Here is a 26519-nt window from a genome sequence, read left to right as displayed (position 1 = left end):
ACGATAAGGTGCTGTTTCCTTCCCCATCAGGCTGAGGGAATCGAGAAGATAAAGTCGTCCAACTTGCTGCTGTGTCCAAACGGTAACTTTGCTGTGTTTTTCTACTCGCGTGTAGTTTAATGGTCCCAAAAAAATGTACAGTGTCTCATATTCTAAATTCATCACTGAGATACCTACTGTAGTTGTTGCTCCCTGAACACCAAATTGTGTCACATTGATCTCCTTTTCACTCTGTTTTATTTTTTCATTCTTGATCCACTGACCATTCACATACATGTTAATGACACTTTAATTTGAGTTTCTCTTCATAAGACGCTCGTTTCTCTGTCTGTTTACAGATGAGACTTTGACGGAGGAAGTAGAGATACAGCTCCCCGAGGATGAGATTGATGGATCTGGACGTTCTCTTGTATCAGTCCTGGGTAAACGAATACAATCATACACATTGACTGGAAAGACTTTCCTCCTTTATCAAGGGAAAACATTAATGTCAGGATATCCAGAAAACATTCAAAAACTGATTAATTATCACAGGAAAACAGAGTAAAATAACTGAATACACAATACCAGTTTGTGGGCTGGACATATTTGTATTTCATTCATATATTTCAATGAAAAGTTTAATGATTTGTTCCAGTTATTCTTACTCGGTATGTTAATTAACTTTATGCACCACAAGGCACAGCTCTTTACATTTTAATAATACATATCTAGGCATATAATTATTTAATTTATCAACAAAGCAAAACAATTATATTTACAAAAAGCAAAGCAAAACTGCTTCTCTTGACATAAAACATGGTAGCCTAAACAAAATTGAGAGTATTATTGCCATAGAAGCAGAATCTAGAATGTATGTCATTCTTCATGCAGCATTGGCCACAGGAACAAATAATTCTCTTGATCGTGCTTAAAACTAATTCCATTTGTTCTCAAACATCTGCTGTTGAGCCTACAAGTTGTTAATTCTAAAGGAAGGTTTTATAACAGCCGTCTTACCCATCTTTTTATGTTTCTCAGAATAAATTCTGAAAAGAAGCTGAGGGTCATGGATGATTGATTTTGAAGTGATCTTTTCTTTGTAACTTTGACCTCTTCCCAAAACATTTAAATATGCTAAAAGCAAATAAATAATGTTCCATTGAGTCTCCTATAAGATACCGCCATAGAATAGGCAGAATACAAATTCTCCATCTTGAGATTAAAGGTCAGTTTGGTTGCATGTGCACTCATAGTGAGTCTGTTTTGCTGTCAGGTGACATCATGGGCAGAGCCCTGAAGAACCTGGACGGTCTGCTGCGGATGCCATATGGTTGCGCTGAGCAGAACATGGCGGTTCTGGCCCCCAACATCTACATCCTCCAATACCTGGAAGACACAAAACAGTTGACCCCAGACATCAAGGCAAAGGGTACCAACTTTCTGACCAGCGGTGAGTCTCTGTTAGTTCAACGTTTCTGCTAAAACAGAACATTTATACGTTTAGATATGCCAACAGAAGAAGTGTTGCTCATACTGTTACTTCCCTATTGATCATTATTCTAATGTTATACAGGTTACCAGAGACAGCTGAACTACAAAAATAACGACGGCGCTTTCAGCACATTTGGATCAGGAGGATCAGGAAACACCTGGTGAGAATATTACTGATCCACAAGCAAAATGTAATCCTTATTGTAGGTTTCCACTGAATGAAGCCTTAGTTTGTCGCTCTAAACATTCCCTTGTTCATATTTCACTCCAAATATTGGCAGAGAAGATTTGGCAAGTTTTTCATTGGCAGAACCCACATACTCAGCTTTGCTGCTTATCCCACAAATGCATGTTCCTTACAAATGTGGCACCATTTAAAAGGGAAATAAACAGGCGTTCCAACGGTATACAATTTATTGCCAAGAAGCGTTGTTTCAACAAATAAATAACCTACCAAACACAAATTTCCTTACTTTTTATGCAATGTTGTCACTTGCAATGAGTCTCTACCATTGCAAAATGAAAACAAAGACCATTGAAGTCTGCTCACTGTACCCTGTTTAGCCAGGTAGCAGTGATAACAGTTATAAAAAATCTTTTTGAAAATCCTGATAGCGTCGTCTGGCTGCTCTAACCTCTCTAACATGCACACTGTTAATTATTTGCACCGTGAACCAGCCATTGCAACCTATTATAACTCAAAAGCTCTTAACAGTAATATTACTTTTGTGTTATGTGAATGTTTGTATTATTAAGTACTTCTTATTAATGGAAGAACTAGCGTAGAGACTTACCTTATAATTAGGGCCTGAGCACGAACCGTGCGAGGACCCTCTTGAAACCCTAGCGATTATTCTTCTTCTCGTTCTTAGTCCGCCTCTTTGCGGCCACTTTTGAGGGCCTTGAAGGTGCCCGAAAACTCACCAAACTTTCCACGGTCATCAGGTCTCGCAAAAAATTTCGTAAACGGAGTTCGCAAAATGGCTCAGTTGCGCCCCCTTGAAATGTTCAAAATGGCCTCCCCATAAAGGGTTTTTTCACGTACACTCACGGAAATTGGTACGCATATTAAGCTCGTCAGGACGGACTAAAAATCCTCTTGCAGCGTTTCAAAAAACCCGACAGGAAGTCCACAAATTAAAGTTGAATTTCACGATAATGGCCCAAAATCGCTCAAAATCGCAGATTTCAGCCTTCCTATTTAAACGCACTTGTCCGAGGGCGCTCATCCGATCAACGCAAACTCAGTGTCAGTGCGTTCTAGACAGGCTCAACATATCTCGTTGTGCGCTGCACGTTATTTCGTCAAAGGGCGTGGACGTGGCCGTGGCGTGCGTTTTAACCTTTTTGAGCGTTTTGGCAAGTTTCCTAAAAAAGTAAATGCTTATATCTCTGCCATCTAATGTTCAATCATATAAAAATTTCTCATGCATGATACGGGACCCACCTTGAACACATCCATGATCGACATTTTTTGATTAGTCACAGCGCCACCTGTTGACAACAGGAAGTTACTGCTTCTCAATTAGCATTAGCCATTGCTACAAGGTAGCTCATTTCCCACTCAAAATTGGTGTGGACCATGCTAACACCTTGGCCATACAACACTTTCAACCTCAAACGCCTACATCCAACACTGTCGCCATACGGACGCGTCGCTCGCCATCAAACAGGACGTTGTTTTTTCACGGGCTTAACATAGTCGTACTGTCCCGAAACTTCATACATATAATCCTGGTAGTAAAGTCAAACATCTTACACCGTTTAAGTGAGTGGGCGTGGCTTAGTGGCTCAGTGGCGCCCCCTACAATATTTCAAACATTCAGCCCCCGCAGCACGTTGAACCTACAATTCTGAATTTTACTATGCATTTCCAACATGACAAAACCTACAAAAAAGGCTCTTGCACCCACGCCCAAAACTCAACAAGAAGTCCACAATCACATCCTCATCAAACAGGAAGTGGCTGTATCTCTTATATACTTTGGGTGCATCCGAATTGTCCCTCCTGTCTCCTTTCACTATCCACTTTACCTTAACCCCGCGAAAACGTCATGAGGTCAAGGAAAGATGTTAGGAGAATTCATAAAGGACTTAGGGAAAGGCGATCTCGTTGCTCTGACAATCCAACCACATTTTCCACTAGGCGACGTCATTAAATGCGACGGGCCGGCGGAGGTTAATGACGTGGGTCTGCCGTGTTGAAACTACAATGTTCCGAAAATGGACTACAAAAAACGCATCTAAAAAACTCTTTCTGTGCCTTCTTACCGGTGAAATAATCCTAATTTTCAAAAGGTTGGGATTGAAATAAAAGAAATATAGACTACCAGGCTACGAGTAACAAAAGTGAAACCTTCACCTTTCTGTCCACTCATAAATCAACATCAAAATAAATATGAAATTAATTGTTACATGTATGCAAGACAAGAATGTACAACTGAAGAAATGCACAAAACATTCTGAATTGAATGAAATATGTTGAATAAAACATCATCTGATAAAAATGTCTCTTATCTTTTATCTCTTACATGATCTGTGTCACTTTACGATCATCGTTACTGTTCGTGAACGGTCTTTTAGAGAATTCGAACGGTTCTTATCATGGCCGCCACTTAACTGCTTCCGGGGTTAAGGTAAAGTGGATAGTGAAAGGAGATAGGAGGGACAATTCGGATGCACCCTGTGTCTGATCTGCTTAAAACACAGTGACACAAAAAAATAATAAAGTTTAACCACAGCGCCCCCTAATGCAAGGACTAAGTACTACATCATACATACTTTCTGGGATCTGCTTAAAATTTCCCAGGTATGATCAGGGTTGGCCTCTGAACACATTGACATAGCAATCATTTACTTTAACCATAGCACCCCCTACTGCAAGGAGTAAGTACTGCATCTTATATACTTTGTCTGATCTTTTTCCCATTTCTCAGGTATGTTCAGGGTTGGCCTCTGAACACATTGACATAACAATCATTTACTTTAACCATAGCGCCCCCTAATGCAAGTACTAAGTACTACATCCTATATACTTTGTCTGATCTGATTGAAATTTCACATGTATGATCAGGGTTGGCCTCTGAACACATTGACATAACAATAGTCAACTTCAACCATAGCGCCCCCTAATGCAAGGACTAAGTACTACATCCTATATACTTTGTCTGATCTGATTGAAATTTCACATGTATGATCAGGGTTGGCCTCTGAACACATTGACATAACAATAGTCAACTTCAACCATAGCGCCCCCTACAGCAAAGAGTAAGTACTACATCCTCTATACAATGCTCAATTTCCTCCAGCTTTCATAGCTATCATAACAGTGCCAGCCTGAACTGCTCTACGTCAAAATTTAATGTGATCTTCACTACACTGCCTATTTCAACATGCCAGTACTACGACTTTTACACAAATCGAACTGCACAGCCTGCTGCTTAGTCACGTTCCGCTGCTGCTGCACTCCCGTGGTTGCGACACACATGCACAGGGGTGCGAGGGCCCTTCATGTCCGCTTGCGGTTTTAATTAAGTGTTATATTTGATATATTAGTGCCCTTTGTGAAAAATGAAAACTTGTATCGAGTGCTTCCAGTTGTTTCAAATATCTAACTTTTTTTTTTACTCTGCAGGCTGACCGCCTTCACGATGAGATCTTTTGTCAAGGCTCAGAATTTCATCTTTATCGATCCGAAAGTTATCAACGATGCTATGATCTGGCTAACAAACAGTCAAAAGGGCAGTGGCAATTTTAAACTGATGGGAAAATTCTTCAACAACCAAATAAAGGTAATCAGAAACAAGTGACAAAAGAAGGATAAACTGGGCTCTGATTACGAGAGTTTTAAAATTCCTACCATTTTGTTATGAACTGCACATGTGACAAAACTTATGAGATATTCTCCCGTCTTTAGACATTTAGAAATGACAAGATTTTAAAATCTATTCTTCATTGAATTATGTGTGCTAAGGAAGAGTCAAAAATAGCCCTTTTTTCTTTACCAGATTCTTGGCTTAAGAATCCTGAATTTCTAACACGGTTGCCATGGCGATGGTTTTGACAAGTAGGATAACTTGGAGGGTTGAGGATTAGAAGATGATTTTACCACCTGTTTGGTGTCAGCAGTGTGTTCTCTGTGACTGCTTTGGTTTTCCATGAGTGGAGATCATTTCACAAAAAGACGTCACTGTTATTTGACACTAGCTGTAGATCAAGGCTGTAGGCTTTAGTCATAACCTTATCATAATATTTTGTCATATATGACAAACATTTTAGTTTCTGTTTGTGGATTGATGTCAGTTTACCAATGTTATTTCAGCCCTTAGTCTGTCCAGAGCCGATTAGACATGAGAGGAAAGACTGGAACCAAATTATGACACAATTTAAAATAGAAACTAGCTTAGAGTTTAGTGTGGACTTTACAATTCTACAATTCACTTAGCAGACTCTTTTATTCAAAGCAATGTACATCAGAGAGTAAGTACAAAAGAAGCAAGGATCTAGAGAAAAAGGGAACAATGTCAGTAAGTGAAAATGATCAGCTTTGAGTCCGATTGGACACACAGGTGCTGACAGGCAATACGCAGAGTAAAAGCACAACATTGACAGCAGTTCTTGAGAGCTCTAATCAGTATAGAAACCATCTTATAAGTCGTCAGTATCAAACAAAAACCATTACCATCATCATCATCAATAATATGGAGACCATCATCATTAAGTTAGTAGGTATTCATGAAAGAGCTGGGTCTTTAGCTTTTTCTTAAAGGTGCAGAGGGACTTTACACCACAACTCATAATTTATGTTACTCTTGATGAGCCCTAAAAGAAACCTGCCAACCTTGACCAACCACTGGAAATCTGCTGACTGAAAATAATTTTATGAATTGATCCTCTGGAAGTTGTAGTGATGATAATGTCTGTATGATGCTTCCTCTCTGCAGGGCGGTGTGTCTGATGAAGTGATAATCACTGCTTACATCACGGCTGCCTTCTTGGAGATGAACCCGACTGTGACTGTGAGTACCCTCCTCTCAGTGAGTTTGTGTGGTTTCACTGTAAACCGTTTGATTATGTTATTAAATGATTCATCCGGTTATCCCATCCACTGTTTGTAAAGATGGACGATGTTGTTGTGAAAATGATCTAAAATCAGTCCTATGATTTACTTCTTTTATTAATTATATTGTTTTCTCTCAATCTGTTACAGGAAACTGTCACTAAGAGCCTCTCGTGCCTGAAAAAGACGATCGATAACGTCGCAAACACCTACGCTACAGCTCTGCAGGCGTATGTCTTCACTCTGGCGGGAGACATGGAAACCAGTTACAAACTTTTGAGTCACCTTGACAGTGTGGCGATAAAAGAAGGTGTGTCACCCTGAAATAAGTTATTCTAACCAATCAAAATTTCCATATGGATTCCCTTTGTGAGCTGGTTTCAGCCGTTACTTCCTGCACTATCCTACGCCCGGGGCAGAGCGTCTTGGAGCCTAGTGCAGAGCCTGATGCCACTGTCATTTTCTTGCCCAGCGCTCATGTTGTCTGAATAGCAAATGAGCTTGCACCTGTGTTAGCTCCCAGGCTTGTGTTAGTCTTAAAATCATGTGTGGTCAGGCGCACATGTGACCCGTTCTTATCTTGAGGATTTAGAAAACTGCCGCATCTGAGAACAAATAAAACCTGGTCTAAAGTTTAGTCTGTGGTGCAGTAAGTCCCTGGTATTTAGAGGATGCTTGATGAAGATGGACATCAGTGAGTTCAAAACAGACTTCCACTCTGCCCATAAGACAAACATGGAAGCACAGAAACGCTCCCAATGCTCAGTTAAATATATTCTTTTGCATTTACTGATACATTTAAGTTTTTAAGGGAACAGAGGGCTGAAAGAAGCGCTTGCCCTAATGCATGTTCCGTCTCAGAGAGTTGGATTTATAAAAAAATCTTGTGCATACCTGTGAATGCTACAACAATCAAGCCCATAGATATGAAAACAGACTTTCCATTGTCCATTATGCACACTTAGACAATGTAGCCAAAAATTCCACATTGTAAATGATTGAATAGATCTTTATTGTCATTGCAATCAAAACAAAAGACAATTTAGCTGCACATGTAAAACACAGAAATATTAATTAAACAACATAAAACACACACAGTCAACATTAAAAGCATAACATAAGAGCAATAGTTAAAGGCATGTTGTCGAATAAACAATATAAAAAATAAATAGTTCAAAAGTAGCCATGTCAATAAACATTAAAACATTAAAGCTGCCGAAACATGAAGAGTGCTAGACCACTGGACAACGAGCTGCTCTACCATCTACCTTGCTACCAAGTTCAGACGTTATTTGAATTGTTTTATATGTCTTTTTGATGTTTTAAACACTGGCTGAAACATAAATGTTGTGTATAAATTCTGCATTCGCTGCTGTAACGATTTCTTTTAATAATTTGATCAGAGAAGGCCACTCTGCAAGTCCCTGGTGGGTTTTTAATGCAATCCTCCCCCTCATGCTCATGGGATCATATTATTTTTCTTTCTAACTGATTCTATATCTAAAAACTACAAAAATGAAATCCTGCTTTGTTTCTGAATGTCCCTCACCTTTGTGTGTTTGTGTCTGTGTGCAGGAGGTTTCACCCACTGGGCTCAGACAGCGACAAACAGATATTTGTCTGTATCTGTGGAGATGACCTCCTACGTGCTGCTCGCCCTACTGTCGCCATACTCGCTTCCTGCTGCCCCTCCTTCCCCCGAAGCACTGGGCTACGCCAGCGGCATCGTCAGATGGCTGACCAGGCAGCAAAAGTATTATGGAGGCTTCTCCTCCACGCAGGTAACCCTCAAATAGTTTAGAGCTGGGAAATCTTATTTGCCCAGGTAGACGTTCTTTGGACAGGCCACCCAGTTTCTGAACACACACCAAATTATGCTCTCCAATTTTTGCATTTTGTATTTGAACCTTTTGTCTAATTGGCTGAGTAAAGGAATACTTTTCACAACCAAATAATTAGATGTATAAGTGGATGGTCTCTACGGGGTAGGGTCTGCTCACATGCTCTGAGGCTAGTCACAGCTGTAGGTGAGTCTGAAACTGCTGAAACTGAAGATCGGTATTAGGGCTGGGAAATATATTGAGTTTTTAAGATATATGGATATATTTTCAAACAAGATATAGGGTAAGACAACATCGTTAATATGGATATAGTTTATGTTGCATTAAAATAACGTTACAGAGGTGTCAGGTCACCTTTTTCTCATCTCACTGATGATGACTGACTGTCTGTCCCTCCTGTCTCTCTCTTTTATTGTATTTAAGGAACATTTTTATTTTATAATATTACTATTTAAATTCACAAACAGGCAGTTTATTTTCCATGTGTTTTCACTGTTAATAAAATACATATCGATATATATCGAGCATCCCCATTCAGCTAAACAATATCAAGATATGAGTTTTGGTCCATATCACCCAGCCCTAATCGGTATATAAAACTTGCTATGTCTGTAAAGCCTGGCCAACAGTAAAAGATATTTAAAACCTAAGAGATGTTTCAAATGTGAGAGAGCCCCCACATGATGACTGATGGTAATAGATTAAACGATGTGACCAAACCACCAGAGTGCATGCTAGGCTGTCCTCTGGGTTACCCACACAAAACAGAAGATCGTAAATATGGAACATGTCCTTTTGAGCAGATCAGATTAGCCTTAACATGCCTCACACCACAGGAACATCTGACTAGATAATCTTAAGAACAATTGAAAGATAAAGACATTGCCTAGGATCGTTTGAAGGGGGAATCGGGCCCAAAATCAGTTCTTCTTGTAGTATGTTCTCCGCTTTATAAAACAAGATGTCTTCACCTGTTTTAAGTCCTCAATGAGGATTTTTTAAATCTCATTTTTAAACTGACTGAAATGACTGTAACACTGATGCCTCTAAACAACCCCACAAAAGCAAACAAGACCAAATTGAGGCGGTTGATTATTTCTATATATTAATCTGTGCTGGTGCAGGGCAGCTGTCACACATACTAATTCACTTCAATTTGTCGAATTAGCTTTCTTTTTTCTACTTTTTTTGTGACATGTTTAACCGTCTAACAAAAGCAGAAGGAGATGTTTTGTCAATACTTCTTACACACGTGCAGGACATAATCAACAGTGATATGATGAGCAGCTTTGTCTGCAGGAGACATTATTATTATTAACACTAAACTAAAGTTCCTCTCAGGAGTTTCAAAGTAATAATTATTTGTAATTTATGTCTTTCACAGGACACAGTGGTGGCCCTTCAGGCTCTCGCTCTCTACTCCACCCTGGTGTTCAATCCTGAAGGTTCGAGCTCAGTGAATGTCAAGTTTTCTGATGAGGAGATTGATTTTGAAGTGAACCAGGACAACAAGCTGGTCTACCAGGAGCAGCTGGTGATGGACCAGACAGGAAAGTACACAGTGGAGGTGGAGGGCAATGCATGTGTCTCAGTGCAGGTCAGTCATAACTGAAGCTCCTCCTGTTTCTCTTTTTTCCCCCTACACTTTCACATTTGTTCATATTTAATTGAATGAAATGACAAAGACAAAAAAGGAACAGGAACATTGGTTGGTGAGGGCCTCATGTAGAAACAGAGAAGGGGATGTTAGTCACACAGGTGAATGGTTACGTCCCATAGAGCTTATAGTGTTTTGATCTTCAATATTGACAGGAAATAAAGAGATGCTGATTTTTGTATGGTTTAGTAACTATAGTGGTAAGAAGTTAGTTTAACATAATAACACATGTCACAATACTGGAGCATTGAAAGCATTATGAAAACATTTGACAAAATGAACAACAGTTATGATCATACTTTGATCATATATCCGATATCTGCTGCTGTGTCAGAGTAACTCAAACTGAAGGAGTGACTATGCAAGTAAATATGTGCGTTAAAGTGTGCTGGCAGTTGCAGCAGACAGGGGGTCTCCAGACCTGATATTCTTATTACGTCGAAGCAATCTCTGTGCAGAGGGCAAAACGGCTGGTGCTCAATCCCCTTTCTTGTCTATGTGTGCACATGTCTGACAGTAGAGCGATGCCTTGTTGTCACTGGCTCTGTAGTACTGCAGAAAGTTGAGAACTGCCATATTTACAATTTACTTAAAAATAGCTGTTTGTTTGATTTTTATGAAAATAATTAACTTCCTTGTGGGACTTTTCCTAGATTTCTTATCACTACAACGTCCCGCCTACTCCCATAGCAACAACACTTGACGTGGAGGTCAGTACGAAGGCTGAGTGCAGCAGCTCATCTACCAGACCTACGATGACTCTGACTTTGAAGATTGTGTAAGTAGTCATTGACAGCTTGTTGCAGATATTGCAGCAGTGACAGAACACTACTGTCATTCTGAACAAATATTTGTATCCCAGGTTTACCTTTAACTTATGCTGACATTGCACACAAAATCTTTCAACTGATTTCACATCGGCAGATTTATTTTTAAAGAAATTGCGGTAAAAGTTGAAATGTTCTGAAGGCTTTTTTTTTTCCCAATGACATCACAGGAGCAAGGGATAAATGTGAGGAGTAATGACAAACTTCATGTATTAACTGTGTACGTCCTAATCTCTGATCACTGGAAATTCTGCAAGTAACAGTTACCACCAAGTCTCAACAGATTATCATATTTTCACTCTAACTGCCCTGGCTGTTTGTGAATTTAGCAATGAGGGTGATTTGCATACAAAGGGACCAGTTTTCCCCCAAACGACTGCATTAAGGCTGATTTTAAAATGTGCAAAAGCACTGACGCACAAAAATACAATTTGCTCTGCAACACAGTTAACCCATTGCACATGCATTGTCATTTAAACTGTGTTGTTTTGTCTAATTTGCACAGGTAAAGGCACAAAAGCTGGACATTTATTTTGTGAATCAGGACCATAGATTTGCAGAACTTCATGTCATGCAAGTTAGATGTCTTTAGATGTGAGAGGGTGTCTGGATTGTAACGTCCATGTAGGGAATAGTACGCCAGCGTACAGAAGCTGCTGATGGATGTACAATAGGAAATGATCACAACTGAATAGTAGCTTCTCAGCTCAAACATATCTTAACTATAAGAACCCTCTCCAAGAACCTCAGATTGTATGTGTGCCTGCAAACAAAAAGGCTTCGGTCACACTGAGTAAAATCTACTTTTTCTTGTTGTGTTACAGATATACGGGAAAACGAGAAACTACAAACATGGTGATCGTGGATATCAAAATGCTCTCTGGATTTGTCCCAGACGAAAAGTCTTTGAAGGAGGTGAGATAATACCTTAAAGGAAACATATTAATCTCCATTTCAACCAGTTTAAATGAGTCTCAGAAGTCCCCAAAACATGTAATATTCTTACTGAAAATCCACTGTGATTTAGCATGCCAAACTCCTACATTTCAGCCCTGCCCAGAACAGGCTGTTTCTGTGTCTGTAGCTTTAAATGCAAATGAGCTGTGTCAGACCACGCCCCTCTCTGTTGGTGCTCTCACTGTTTGTCTATGGACACAGACATAGAATCTGTTTTCTGCCAGGAATTTCGAAGATGCCAATTCCTTCTGGAAGAAATCTCATAAACAGCTGAGGAAACGGCCGTATGTGTTGAAGTAAATGTCTGTAGAGGACCTTGGTGGGAGTGACCTGCGGTGCTGTGCATTCTGGGAGTTGGTGTCTTTCATCCACATGAGCCAAAAAGACACTTTCTGTCTTTTCTCGGTCAAGAAGGCACCAACTTCAAAAATGTATTTCACATTTCTACTACATGTATGACCTAATGTCAACACAGATTCATGTTTCAACGGGCGAAGTATCCCTTTAAGATGACCATGACACTACAGCAATACAGAATAAACATCTAACATTAAGATCATCTTCATCTTAAAAATGCTTTGTTGTTCGAACTACATGCGTTTTGTTCCCGCTGAGCAGTCTGAATCTGCTCTCTGCTAGGATCAGAATCATGAATGATTTAAAAAAAAATCAAAGTTCAACGTCCTACTCAACAGTTTTGAATGACACACGCTCCAAGATAACTAAAATGGTATTACCTGATCTAATCTAATTTTGTAAACTTGTTTTCTTTTCTTGTCTTTCTAGTCTTTCTTTTCTTTGATCCTATCCAGTCATACTGCTTTTTATTGATGTTTTTCACTTACAGCTTAAAGGTGAAGCACAAGTGGAGCGTATTGAACACGAGGATGACCATGTTGTGGTGTACATAAAAGAGGTGAGAGACATCGCAGTGACCGAGAATAATTAATGCTCGGCAGATTTTGTTTTCTGATTGCCTCGTCTGTTTTTCTTCCAACAGTTATCAAAGGACATCCCCATCCAATATGACCTGGAGCTCAGACAGGAACTTCCAGTGTCGGACCTGAAGCCAGCTGTGGTCAAAATCTATGACTACTACCAGCAAAGTAAACCAGATACTTTCTCTGCACTAGACATCATTTACAGAGACCACTACTCACTTTAACAAACCCTGCTCCCTTTAGAGATGTACACCACCTGAAAAGTGAAAATACTTTTCAGACAAAACACAAATTTTACCCTTTTTTTTCTCTCTCAGGTGATCAAGATGAGGCCAATTACAACTACCCTTGTGTTGCAGGTAACCATCTTTAATACCATTGGGCCTCATTCACCAATATCTTCTTCTGATTTTTCTTAAATCTGCTCTTAAGAAAGTTTAGAAGAAAAAGCTACGTCAGATTCATGACGTGTTTTTAAAAAAGTAGAATTGTTCTCTCCAGTGATCTTAAATTGATGAATGCAAACAAAATCAATCAAACAAAAGAAAGAAACCAGTCTGTGGTCAACATCTATGACTACTACCAGCAAAGTAAACCAGATACTTTCTCTGCACTAGACATCATTTACAGAGACCACTACTCACTTTAACAAACCCTGCTCCCTTTAGAGATGTACGTCACCTGAAAAGTGAAAATACTTTTCAGACAAAACACAAACTTTACCCTTTTTTTCTCTCACAGGTGATCAAGATGAGGCCAATTACAACTACCCTTTTGTTGCAGGTAACTGTCTTTAATACCATTGGGCCTCATTCACCAATATCTTCTTCAGATTTTTCTTAAATCTGCTCTTTAGAAAGTTTAGAAGAAAAAGCTACGTCAGATTCATGACGTGTTTCATGACAGATTCATGACATTAGAATTGTTCTCTCCGGTGATCTTAAATTGATGAATGCAAACAAAATCAATCAAACAAAAGAAAGAAACCAGTCTGTGCCTTTGCTGTTAATAATTATGTTTATTTTCTATTGTTTTTTGTTTTTTTTGCAGGAAAGGTTTGAAGTCTGGTCGACCCTCAGCTCCTCACTGATTTCAGTTTGATACAAAAAAAAAAGAAATGCATTTTTTCAAAGTAACTAAACAGTCAACATCTGTGTAACCAGTGTACGTGTGAAACATGGAACTCGTGCCACATTCAATAAAACGCATTCAACTTCAAACAACTCTGGTGTCCATTGACCTCTGAATGTTTTGCCTGCTGTTTCAACAGATCAGTTACTGTAAGTGTGGAAAGTGGAGACATGCTCAGAAAAGTGTCTTTGTGGCGTTAATTGGAGTGAAATCAAGTTTATAAAAGAACATACCTAGATCATCTGATTAGAAGATTATAGGAAACACTACTTTATGAGAACTAATACAACAAATATGATGAGTCATCATAACCTATCTCAAAATAGTAGTTTCAAAGAGGATTAAATAGTTCATGACTTTCAATAGGGAGAATGGTTTCCCTCCCATGTCCACAGAGTGCCACCCCATACCTGGTTACCTGTTACTATGGAACATGTACGGCCTTCTGTGTTCTGTCAAGATGTGCTGCTTTGTCCAAAAATGCCAAACGACAGGTAGTCTTATCCCCTATGAAATAATGCTACCAGAACAAAATAACTATGTTAATTCACGACTCACTCCATATGCATTATCTGAGTAGGGAGCTAGCATTGTGTGACAGGTCAGTTGCACTAAATTGAAAAACAATACTGATGTAATGGTAATCGGGCTGGACAGTGATTGTATCAACGGAAGAACCAACGTCCTGGTGCTACCCCCGCTGTCCACCACTCAACTCTAAGATGTTTGTTTTATCTCCAGGTTGCTCTGCCACCGCTCAAAAGTCACTCATTCAGTGAGGTAAAAAAACCCTTTTTGTAGCAATGCAGGATTAATGCAAGGGATAAAGGTCGTGTTAAGTTTATTGATTGATCCAAATCTAACCATTTGAAGAGTCAAAAGATGACTGATCAGTGAGTCAGGTATTTAAAGTCCAGATTTGGTTAATCATGCATCCAAGCTCAATGCAAATTAAGATAATTTGTATTTTTGTTCATTCTTTAGGCTCAAATTTCCATGTCCAGGTGAATATGGAAAATGCAGCACTTTCATTCAAAATATTTCCAAAGCGACGTACATCAGAGAGTAAGCACAACACAAGCAAGGATCTAGGAAGAGGGAACAATGTCAGTAAGAGCAAACAATTAGCTTTGAGTCTGATTGGACACACAGGTGCTGACAGGCAAAGCACAACATTGAGTTCTTAAGAGCTCTAATCAGTATAGAAACCATCTTAAAAGTTGCCGTTATCTGGCCTGGAATACCTGGCCTCAAGTGAAGCCAAAAGATTTAGTGCTCCCTCCACTGACTGGCTGCAGTGCAGGCCATAAGCTTCCTCTATGTTAACAGAGATGACATGGTTCAAAGCAGGGGTCCCCAAACTACGGCCCACGGGCCAGATACGGCCCCTCCCCACATTTGGCCCGGCCCTCAGAACAATTCAGAATGCATTTTAAAAATCAAAATTATAATATATATATTTTTTGTCATAGGCCTATAAAAGTTTAGCATTTCAAATAAAATGTTCTTTAGCTGTGAACTTTTGTCATTATTAACTTACATGTTAGGGAAGAGAAAATTTGATTCAGAATTCAGGGTATTTAACCAACAGTGGACTAATGATTTTTTTTCTGTTCAATGCAAAGAAAAGGTTGTTTGTCTCATCTGTCAAGAGGCGGTGGCTGTTAAAAAAAGTGGACTGTTAGCTCTGCAAAATAAATTTGTACACCAAGTTCAACTGAATCAATCTCCTGGGATAAAATCCATCTCCACGATAATACCAGTAGTCATGCCTGCACATGTTATTTTCTGTTACATACAGACCCTGGCCCCCCATCAAGGTGAAGTTATGAGGCCTTCAAAGAAAAAGGTTTGGGGACCCCTGGTTCAAAGGGTGCATTCGAATTGTCCTTCCTATCTCCTTTCACTATCCACTTTACCTTAACCCCGGAAGCATTTAAGAGGCGGCCATGATAAGAGCCGTTCGAATTCTCTAAAAGTTAAGGAAAGGTGGGTCAATGCTTCCTTTATAACCTCCTTTAGCATAGGATACACTGGACCATCCTTTACGAAAGGAGATGAGATTTGACGCCCCACAATTCCTTGCGGCCGCAACATTTAAAGCGACTCGCGCATCCAACCGTTCACGAACATTATCAATGACAGACAAGGGACGGAGATCATGTAAGTTACCATTGCAATAATATGCCTTGAACAACTTTCAACTATCTTTAACCCGTAGGCGAACTATGAACGTTATGCTGATGTTGTAAAACGATCAAAGTGAGTTTAACTTTTATTGCAGCCTATGCTCAGTTTGCATTTGTTATTTATCCACTTTGAGTGTTTTGGCAGCTGTAAGCAATATCATAAATCACGTTAAACTTTCCTTCAGTCACAGATGCTGAAACCCTTGCCTTGATTAAGGTTCTTGAGATATTATGCAAAGCCATATAATCAGATTATAATCACCATAAAAAAACATCACCCTGTCTTTCAGGTAAAAAGGGATCAGAGACATTTTCATCAGATGATGTTTTATTCAACATATTTTATTCAATTCAGAATGTTTTGTGCATTTCTTCAGATGTACATTCTTGTCTTGCATAAATGTAACAATTAATTTCATATTTATTTTGAAGTTGATTTTGGAGTGGACAGGAAGGTGAAGGTTTCACTTTTGTTACTCGTAGCCTGGTAGTCTATATTTCTTTTATTTCAATCCCAACCTTGTGGTAATTAGGATTATTTCACCGGTAAGAAGGCACAGGGGAAAGTTTTTTAGATGCGTTTTTTGTAGTCCATTTTATGAACATTGTAGTTTAACCACAGCAGACCCACGTCATTAACCTCCGCCGGCCCGTCGCATTTAATGACGTCACCTAGTGGAAAATGTGGTCGGATTGTCAGAGCAACGAGATCGCCTTTCCCTAAGTCCTTTATGAATTCTCCTAACATCGTTCCTTAACCTCATGACGTTTCCCCGGGGTTAAGGTAAAGTAGATAGTGAAAGGAGATAGGAGGGACAATTCGAACGCACCCAAAGTATAAACTGCATGCCAGGTCATTTTTTTTAACCCGTTTTAAGTTCAAGATATATGTATTATGGTGTTAAATGTCATAATTCCATCTGCGCCGCACACTTGCCCTCTCTAGTCCATTCTCATGTATTTACTGCAAACTCTGCTCGGCATCGTTCCACTCCACAATACACGCAATCTATTTTCAATAGAGCCCACCTCAAGCATGTGTCCAACTGAACAGGAAGTAAGACAAGAGAACAGATAAAGCATGATGTCAATTTCAAATTAAAATACAATGTACAGGTACCTGATTGCATATCCCATCACTTTATCAACATTACATCAAAACAGGCACCCACTGAACAGCAATTCAATCTAGCAGCAATTGTATCTTATTTTAATTTTAATTTTTTGTCTTTGTTTGTTTGTTCTTGCTTTAGTTGTCATCTCTATATATTCTTTTTGTTCTCCTTTTCAAAAAAAAAGAACAGCAATTCAACCTCTGAAAGACAAAGTCACATTACTTTTTATTTCAGTGTGATCTTGTAGTTCTGCTGTCATCTTGTGATCCCTCAAGTACAGCTGCATGGCTGTTCACTGCTGTGCTTACTCTTCATAAATACAGACCCAGTGGGTTGGGAGCACGCTGCCAAACAGAGCTAAACCACAGCGGAGACAAAACGCTGCGCATACGGATCCTGTGAAATCCACTAGTGACACAACAGTCATTGAACTTACGGTAACCATGATGAATGACTGCTTCAGACCTTTCGCAAGAATTTGTTCTGCTTTGGACACCTGTTGGGCCACGCAGGCTTAGGACAGTCAAACAATGGACTTGGGCCTGCACCTCTGTAAAAGACTCATTTGAGTTATTCACTGAGATCACAAAGAGGCCTAAAAGGACTCCCAGAATCCCCTGCGGTACTTCACACCTACGCGTGAAGTAAGGGGGGACCGGAACCTCTCTCTCCTCATTTGAGGGGACCTGAGGTAGACCCCCCATGGAGCAGGCCAGGCTACAAAACTCCAAGACTTCCATTGTTCTTTCTCTTTCCACGCGCTGACTTCAAGTGCTCGGAGACCCAAGCTCACCTCCTGTTTTCTGCAACCATCTTCCTTTGTTTTAAGTTTTGTTCTAAATTCCGAGCTCGGATTGTCCAGTGAACGCATCTCAGTTTCTCGGAGAGCGTCAGACTATACCAGATTATCAGAAAGATAACAGTCTTATTCCGTCCTGCAACGAAAGGACATCAAAGGACATCTTTCCACTCGACAGAGAACTAACGAAGCCACTCTTGCCGTAAGGGACCCTCGCCGCCATCAAACGCCTCTGCACCAGGACGGACACAAGATCTGCTCCAATCCCGGACTCTTTTCCTTTCACCAATCGCGGGCAAAGCGATTCACAAGTGAGGCTTAATTAGGTCTGGGCAGAATTAGCTTTAGAGAGTGTTTTTAACAATTGTTTGATCGAAGCAGAAACTGTAATTTTTATCTTTGTTGGACCGCTGCGTCCTATATGTGTTTAGCGTAACAGCGTTATAACCGGGTATTACTCTTCTGATCAGAAAGGCCAGTGTAAGCCGTATTAACTTGAATTCGGCCATTGGTTTGTTTCTATGAATAAAGGGAATTACTCCGAGTTGTGGTGCGGGAGTCGGGCTGTGATCTGGCCTCTCCAGGCACGCATTTCTCTTTTATTCTCTTTTATCCTCTTTTATTTCCCCCTCTACGAACATACACACACAAATATTCACGTGCAAACGTACATCTGGGGACTAACTCCACCACCGCGCCATTACGCACAGAGATCTATACACTCGCGGCTATCCAGACGCCTCAGAGACACAGATCGTGTAGAGCCGAACTCGGTCTCTTTTAGACATTAAGGCCACATTTAGGTCTCTGTTAGGTGTGCGCCATCGGAAGGGCAACCACGTGGGACGAAGTAATCTTCCCCCCCCTTTTCTCTCCCTTTCATCCACACGCGCACGCACCCAGGTCTTTGTTAGGTTTGCGCCATCGTGAACGACCACATGGGTACGAAGCCATCTCCCCCCTTTCTTCTTCCCCCCCCCCCCCTCTCTCACACACAACACACACACACACACACACACACACACACACACACACACACACACACACACAGACACAGACACACACACACACACACACACACACACACACACACACACACACACACACACACACACACACACACCTTCCACAAGCCTTGCTTGATAATGTTTGTTGCTTAGATTGGTTTATAATAGTTATTTGTTTGATTAGGTTCATTGATTTTGGATTGATGTTGCTTTGTTTAAATAAATTCTGTTATAATTTAAGAGAGCAGTTGTTTGTGGTTACTGGTGTATTTGCATTGTGATATAAGCTGGGTGCGAAGGCTTTGTGTACGGATTTCACGCCTTCAATTTATTAAATATAGTTATTCATTATTAATGATATTAGTGATTAAATAACTAATTTGAGACTGATTTGAGTGATATTTTAACCATGTGGAAAATAAGTAAGGGAGACCATCGGGTCGAACTGCTGGGACATAGGAGAAAGTATAAAAAATAATTGAACAAAAATCCAAACAAAACTCAAATAAAGTTTAGAGATTCTGGATGATTGTTTGACAGTTAAACCATGATGGAAAAGCAAATCCAACACAACCCTCCAGCATCTGGCCTTTCAAACACAGGGCAACATCATGTAAAGAAAAATAAATTACATATTGACCTGGATCTCTGTGTTTTATCTGACGATGACTATGGTAGCCTTCTCACTGTTCACTGTCACAAAGCACCAGACTCTGTCCACCTTCTTCAGACGTCGATCAGCTCCTCTGGGTGATGGCAGAGAGGACTCTTCATCTGGGAGAGCTGCTGGTGTAAGGTCATTTCTCCCACAGTGGATGAACAGGACATCTGGCACAGCTCTTAGTCCAAGCACAGGTGAAAAAGGGAGGGAGGAGGTTCCTTCAAACTATGTGACCCCAGCCTGACCTCTGTAACAGGTGTGCAGATGAAGGTTGAAATGAGTCATTTTTAGGTTCTGTTGATTGTAAAATGGAAAAGAAAACATCACCTTTCTATTTAACATTTAGCTGGTGTATGACTCAGTGTGATTTTTATTTTTAGAAGACTGTATTGTTAACAATAGCTTGTTTTGACAATCCTCTTATGAAACATAAATAAAAATCACAGGATATAAAACTTTTAACAGATGATTTTAACTTACACTTCACCTCTGTGGAAGATGTCAGACCAGCTGCTTTTATCTCTAATTTGCCTAAATGAAAATACAAAAAACAATTGATTTACTGTTCACTTAAATATATTAGAAAAGCAGACATGAATCACATTGCAGACTATCAGTTTCTAACAAAATACAACATATCTTAACACCTGTAGCCTACGGTCTGTGGTGCTAACCTAGCTTAAATATAGCTTCAATATAGAACGATTTCGGCAAAACCAGAGGACCCAGCAGCCCACGTATTTTCAATAATAATCAAAATAGCGGGATTTTTTAAAACAGTGTGTTTAAATATTAGACTTTGAATACAGTGGTTTGTTGTACTTACACATTTCTTCATCGTAGACCGGCAGAGCGCTTTCGGCGTAGCTGGGCTGCGTAAGTCATCAGGGCAGTACGCTAAGTGGGCGGGGCGTGTTACCAGGGCTCCTGCCCCCGGACCCTACTGCGCAGACTCTGGCTCCAAATGACGTCAAAATCGCAAGATGGAAGCGCCCCTAAGCGGCGTATTTTGGCTTCAAGAACGTTGAGTGGGAACAGCTACAGTGCGCGCCCACTGATAGGCACACTGACTTGAAGAGAGAGGACAATTGGCTTCCATGTACGAGACACACAAGTCCCAGATTGAATCACTCTATCAGGTAAAGAGCTGTCTCACTTTAAAGTGATATAAGATGGTGGAGTATTACAGAATCATACTAAGTAAGCCACAGTTGGTCTAACACTGAGTTAATATAAACTCTATGTATATTAAAATATATAAGCTTCTGATTTCTGCCTCTCAGGTTGATTCTGCTGTTTCAGTTTTCACCTGTTCGCTCACATTCCTAAGTCATAGGCAAAAGTTAATTATTGTAACCTTGATTATGACATGATTATATGAAAATATTTAACATTAGTTTAATTTATCAGGCTGGCCCATGTGATGACAGTTTAAAATAATCTTAAATAGAAAGTGGCAGGAACACTTTTGTCTTAAAACATAAATTCATAAAGCTGATCATATTATTGGATTCATCCTGTCTTGTTATATATTTAGTTTTTCCTCATAAATAGTTCTCCTGTCTTTAATAGTAAAACAAAAAACATGATCAGCTACTTTTTTATAAAGGCAAACTTTAGAAGCTGAAATTTAGCAGAACCTCAGGACAGATCTGATTTCAGGTCTGAGGCATAAACATCACAGTAAAATTCATTATACTTTACATTTAACTCTGTGATTGTTTTTCTTTATTACAGAAGATGCTCTCAGATTCAGATCCATCAGCAACCCCTGACAACATGGAGGACTCGTCCCCTGAGTGTTTCCTGTCCTCTCTCGATGGTCTTCTTCTCTTCAGTTGTTAACTCTTGAAAACAGCAGCACAACATGCCAGACTGTTTGACAAGTCTGTGATTGAATAAATGTAAATGGAATCTCATACGTATCTTGCTATGCTTAATGGCTTTAAATGTTTAATATTAAATAAGTTTGAAGGCCATTTATCTCAGACGAGACCGGCTGTGACAAGCTGAGCTCGTCTGTTAGCTTTGTTGTTGTCTTAGCTGTTGTTGGTTAAGAAGAAATTAATGTCAGTTCAAGGCCTTTTCAAATGTGAGCTATAAACTTAACTGCTAAATTATTTTACTGTGACCAACACGTTGTACTCCAGTTAATCAGAGACAGTCATATCAGATTTTTAAAAAGTTTATTTAAACATTTTATGAAAAGAAATCTTCAATAAACAACCCCTGGCTTCATTAAGCATGTGGAAAATAAGTAAGGGAGACCATCAGGTCCAATTGCTGGGACATAGGAGAAAGTATAAAAAATAATTTAACAAAGGAATCCCAAGAAAAATCAAATAAAGTATAAAGATCCTGGATGATTGTTTGACTGTTAAAATATGATGGAAAAGCAAATCCAACACAACCCTCCAGCATCTGGCCTTTCAAACACAGGGCAACATCATGTAAAGAAAAATAAATTAAATATTGACCTGGATCTCTGTGTTTTATCTGACGATGACTATGGTAGCCTTCTCACTGTTCACTGTCACAAAGCACCAGACTCTGTCCACCTTCTTCAGACGTCGATCAGCTCCTCTGGGTGATGGCAGAGAGGACTCTTCATCTGGGAGAGCTGCTGGTGTAAGGTCATTTCTCCCACAGTGGATGAACAGGACATCTGGCACAGCTCTTAGTCCAAGCACAGGTGAAAAAGGGAGGGAGGAGGTTCCTTCAAACTATGTGACCCCAGCCTGACCTCTGTAACAGGTGTGCAGACAAAGGTTGAAATGAGTCATTTTTAGGTTCTGTTGATTGTAAAATGGAAAAGAAAACATCACCTTTCTATTTAACATTTAGCTGGTGTATGACTCAGTGTGATTTTTATTTTTAGAAGACTATTGTTAACAATAGCTTGTTTTGGGATATAAAACTTTTAACAGATGATTTTGACTTACGCTTCGCCTCTGTGGAAGATGTCAGACCAGCTGCTTTTATCTCTTCTTTGCCTAAATGAAAATACAAAAAACAATTGATTTACTGTTCACTTAAATATATTAGAAAAGCAGACATGAATCGCATTGCAAACTACCAGTTTCTAACAAAATACAACATATCTTACCACCTGTAGCCTACGGTCTGTGGTGCTAACCTAGCTTAAATATCTAACGATTTCGGCAAAAACAGAGGACCCAGCAGCCCACGTATTTTCAATAATGATCAAAATAGCGGGATTTTTTAAAACACAGTGTGTTTAAATATTAGACTTTGAATACGGCGGTTTGTTGTACTTACACATTTCTTCATCGTAGACCGGCAGAGCGCTTTCGGCGTAGCTGGGCTGCGTAAGTCATCAGGGGTCTCATTTATAACCATTGTGTACGCACAAAACGGGGTCTGCAAAGTTTGTGATCTATAAAAACAAACCTGACGGTAAAATGTGCGCACTGGTAAGCAAACTCTGACCCAGGCGTACGTTCATTTTGGAGGCATGGGAAATTGACGACACAGACGGCGACGTGGTGAATTGAAGCCTGCAGATGAACCCTTGATTACCGCTGAGATAAAAAAGCTTTTAACTGAAAAAGAACAAGCTTTTAGAATAAATAAATGACAGACATAAAGGGAAACTAATACAAAGAGATATATAAATTAAAATTAACGAAGCAAAAAGGGACTACAAAGCTAAAGTTGATAAAGGAAGGGAGGCTTGGCGAGGAATTAAAACAATGATTGGCTTGAACTCCCAACAGAATAATGCTTCATATACAACTGAATTTGCCAATGACATGAACAACTTCTTCGCACGATATGAGACTGATAGTCAATCCCCATTGGAGCCTGAGGCAGACTGGAGAAAATATGGCACTTCTATTCAAATAACAACTGAGGAAGTGCAGTTTGCCTTTTCCAAGATTGATGTGAGGAAATCCATCGGCCCGGATGGGTTAGACGGTAACACTTTTATTACTACAAAAATGCTCTAAGCAGTTAGCTCCTGTGTTCACACAACTTTTCCAAGCTTCCTTAAATTCACAGTTAATCCCAAAATCATGGAAAATATCTCAAATTATCCCATTACCAAAAAAGACAAGCCCCTCTGAATTCAATGATTTTAGACCCATTGCTCTGACCTCAGTTGTCATGAAATGTTTTGAGCGCATTGTTTTATCTCACTTAAGGTCTGAAAAAAACAGTCAAATGGATCCCCTACAATTTGCATATCGAGCAAAGAGAGGTGTTGAGGATGCAACGGCTGCATTTCTTAACCAAGTTTATAAACACTTGGAAACACCATCATCTTATGTGCGTATACTGTTTGCTGATTTCTCATCTGCCTTTAACACTGCCCATATACAACTATTTGCTGTGAAGTTGTGTAATATGGATTCATAACTTCCTAGGTGGATTAGGTGGATTCATAACTTCCTTTCTGAAAGGCAGCAGTTTGTTACCATCTATGGGAAAAACTCTTCAGTAATTAGCACTCACACTGGGGTACCACAAGGGTGTGTCCTCTCAACTTTGTTGTTTACTTTGTACACCAATGACTGTACAAGTAATCATGACAACTGTAAATTAATTAAGTATGCAGAGGATGTTGCTCTGACAGGTCTTTTAAATGACGATGAGACCAATTACAGAGCTGAGCTAGACAACTTTTACAACTGGTACTCTGATAACTCATTGATTTTAAATACAAAGAAAACCAAAGAAATTATTATTGATTTTAGAAGACAGTCATCTCTCTCTGTAAATATGAAGGACACAGAAATTGAAATTGTACCAGAGTATAAGTATCTTAATTGACAACAAACTGACATGGAACACCAACACAAAAGCAAGGTATGCAAGGCTCAACAGCCTTGCATACTTTGAGGAAAGTAAGACATTTTTAATGTTGACAGCACTATGCTGAAATTATTTTACAAGATTTTTATTGAAAGTGTGCTGACCTTTTGTATTCAGTGTTGGGGAGGAATTTGTTCCCTTACAAATTAAGAATAACTGGGCAAGGTTGTTAAACTAGGCAGCAAGATAACCGGGAAGCAAATGTACAGCATTTCTTTCCTGACAGACCTGTACACACTGAATTTAGATTACAGCTGACCCTCTGCACCCCCTTTGGTCATAGTATGAACTCTTGAATTCAGAGCGCAGGTACAGAATGCCCAGGATGAGGACTAAAAGAGGCATTACATCCTTTGTACCGCGCAGTATTCAGCTGCTAATTAAGAGCTAACTATACAGGACGAACTCGGCACTCTGCGCTTTATTTAACTTGCTGAATTCCCTCATTGAATCATTAAGATTAAGATTTTACTTTTTATTGATCCCTGCAAGGGGAAATTTCAGTTTTTACATTCTATAAGTCATGAACACACACATGCATAAACAAGATCCTATGGACATGCACTCTGGAGTGCCAGGGTGGCCCACAGCAGGCACTCCTGAGCTGATGGTGCCTTGCTCAAGGGCTCAAAATCAATTATTTAACCCTGTAACAGATCATGAACTCTGTGTTTTATTCTTAACTGTAAGTGCATTCCTTTTTAACATGTCACAGGTGAAGCAGTGAGTTAAAAGCAGGAAACATCTTTCTTGTATCTGTCAGGGGTGCAAACTTGTCACCTTTCGGCGCAATATTTGGGGGGGGGGGGGGGTACATCTGCGACGTGAGCTGTCATGCTTCTTGTGGCCGGCGAGCACGGTCCCGCGAACGTTAAGTCGTTTCTGATTGCGGTCAGAGCAGTCTGATTGCGCAACATGGCCTAAAGAAAGTACTTCCGGGCCCTGCAGCCAATCATTGCAACGCGGTCGGCACGAACCCGTCCGCGTTGTTATAAAAATCTTGGAGGTGCGCGGCTGGGCGCTCAGACCCTCCGCGCCCGCGGACCATTCTCGCGCTGACCGCAAGAAGCATGAAACCTGATTCAATGAGTCACAATGTGCAGCACATGGCTAATTCTGCAAATTCATCCCATTCATAAAAAGGGACTGAAGGTTGGGAGCAACAGAACATAGATATCGACAAGCAATTTTGTTTTTCGTATTGTTTGCACTGCTTCTTTAGTAGGTCTGAATGCTAAAATCTTCTGTAAATTCACAATTTAAAGCTGATATTTAAAAAAAAAAAAATCTTTGCGAGTTTGGATCCATGTCACCTTTTTCATCCCTGATGAGTTTGCACCCCTGATCTGTGGCATTGCATATCTTGTTCTGATAATATGTTGTCTTGGCCGTTTTCAGGCTGGAGGAGAATGAGACAAGTCTTTGCTTATAGTCATTGAGGTCAGCGGACTGTTTGGATTTTTGCCATTTTCTCTCTGCTGACCTCAGCCCTGCTCTTTGCTCTCTTATGACTTCAGTGAGCCATGGACTAGGGTGGGTTTTGCGAGCGGGTTTGGACACCAGAGGGCAGAGCTTGTTCAGAGATGAGGCTAGTGTGGAGCAGAGTATGTCTGTAGCCTCGTCTGTAGAGAGTGCGGTAAAGACCTTTTGGGCAGGCATGGCAGCCATTACCTCATTAGACAGCTGAGCTGGCCTGAGCGATCGCATGTTTTGGTGGTATGGCACCATTTGTGGGTGTGCCTGAGGGAGTTCCGGCAAGGAGATTGTGAATTGAATAAAGAAGTGGTCTGATAGATGCTGAGGGGTGACAGTCAGGTTTGCTGTCGAGCAGTTCCGAGTCAGAATTAAATCAAGAGTGTTGCCAGCTTTGTGGGTAGGAGGAGTTGGGTGATAGCACTGTACATTTTAATAGGAGCAGTAACCAAGATTGTGTGATATTCAAATGAGGAGTTGTTGCTCAGTGGGAAGAGTTTATTGAATTTCCAGGTATTAGAAATGAGGATACCTGTACCACCTCCACGTCCAA

At 40.0% G+C, this 26519-nt stretch overlaps 1 protein-coding gene and 1 long non-coding RNA gene across 2 annotated transcripts in view; both read left to right on the top strand.

Annotated features, from left to right (window-relative positions):
* Nucleotides 1-13978, top strand: part of LOC110001938 (alpha-2-macroglobulin-like protein 1) — a 39284-nt gene extending 25306 nt beyond the window's left edge. Inside the window, exons 22-37 of the mRNA XM_065960729.1 lie at nt 31-82; nt 339-422; nt 1256-1432; nt 1556-1634; nt 5108-5264; nt 6417-6491; nt 6683-6842; nt 8108-8313; nt 9758-9970; nt 10684-10808; nt 11682-11772; nt 12662-12730; nt 12815-12920; nt 13073-13114; nt 13497-13538; nt 13806-13978. Coding sequence (XP_065816801.1) covers nt 31-82; nt 339-422; nt 1256-1432; nt 1556-1634; nt 5108-5264; nt 6417-6491; nt 6683-6842; nt 8108-8313; nt 9758-9970; nt 10684-10808; nt 11682-11772; nt 12662-12730; nt 12815-12920; nt 13073-13114; nt 13497-13538; nt 13806-13816 — 1689 coding nt within the window. The 3' untranslated portion in view covers nt 13817-13978. The remainder of the gene's footprint in view (nt 1-30; nt 83-338; nt 423-1255; nt 1433-1555; nt 1635-5107; nt 5265-6416; nt 6492-6682; nt 6843-8107; nt 8314-9757; nt 9971-10683; nt 10809-11681; nt 11773-12661; nt 12731-12814; nt 12921-13072; nt 13115-13496; nt 13539-13805) is intronic.
* Nucleotides 13979-20685: 6707 nt separating this feature from the next.
* LOC136180554 (uncharacterized) lies at nt 20686-22139 on the top strand. The gene is made up of 2 exons (XR_010667179.1): nt 20686-20796; nt 21395-22139. It is a non-coding gene; the product is annotated as an uncharacterized lncRNA (long non-coding RNA).
* The last annotated feature ends 4380 nt before the right edge of the window (nt 22140-26519 follow it).

This window comes from Labrus bergylta, chromosome 11 (genome assembly GCF_963930695.1).
Source record: "Labrus bergylta chromosome 11, fLabBer1.1, whole genome shotgun sequence".
NCBI classification, from domain to species: domain Eukaryota; kingdom Metazoa; phylum Chordata; class Actinopteri; order Labriformes; family Labridae; genus Labrus; species Labrus bergylta.
The sequence above is the reverse complement of the archived record's forward strand: the minus strand, read 5'-3'. Positions and strand labels throughout refer to the sequence as shown.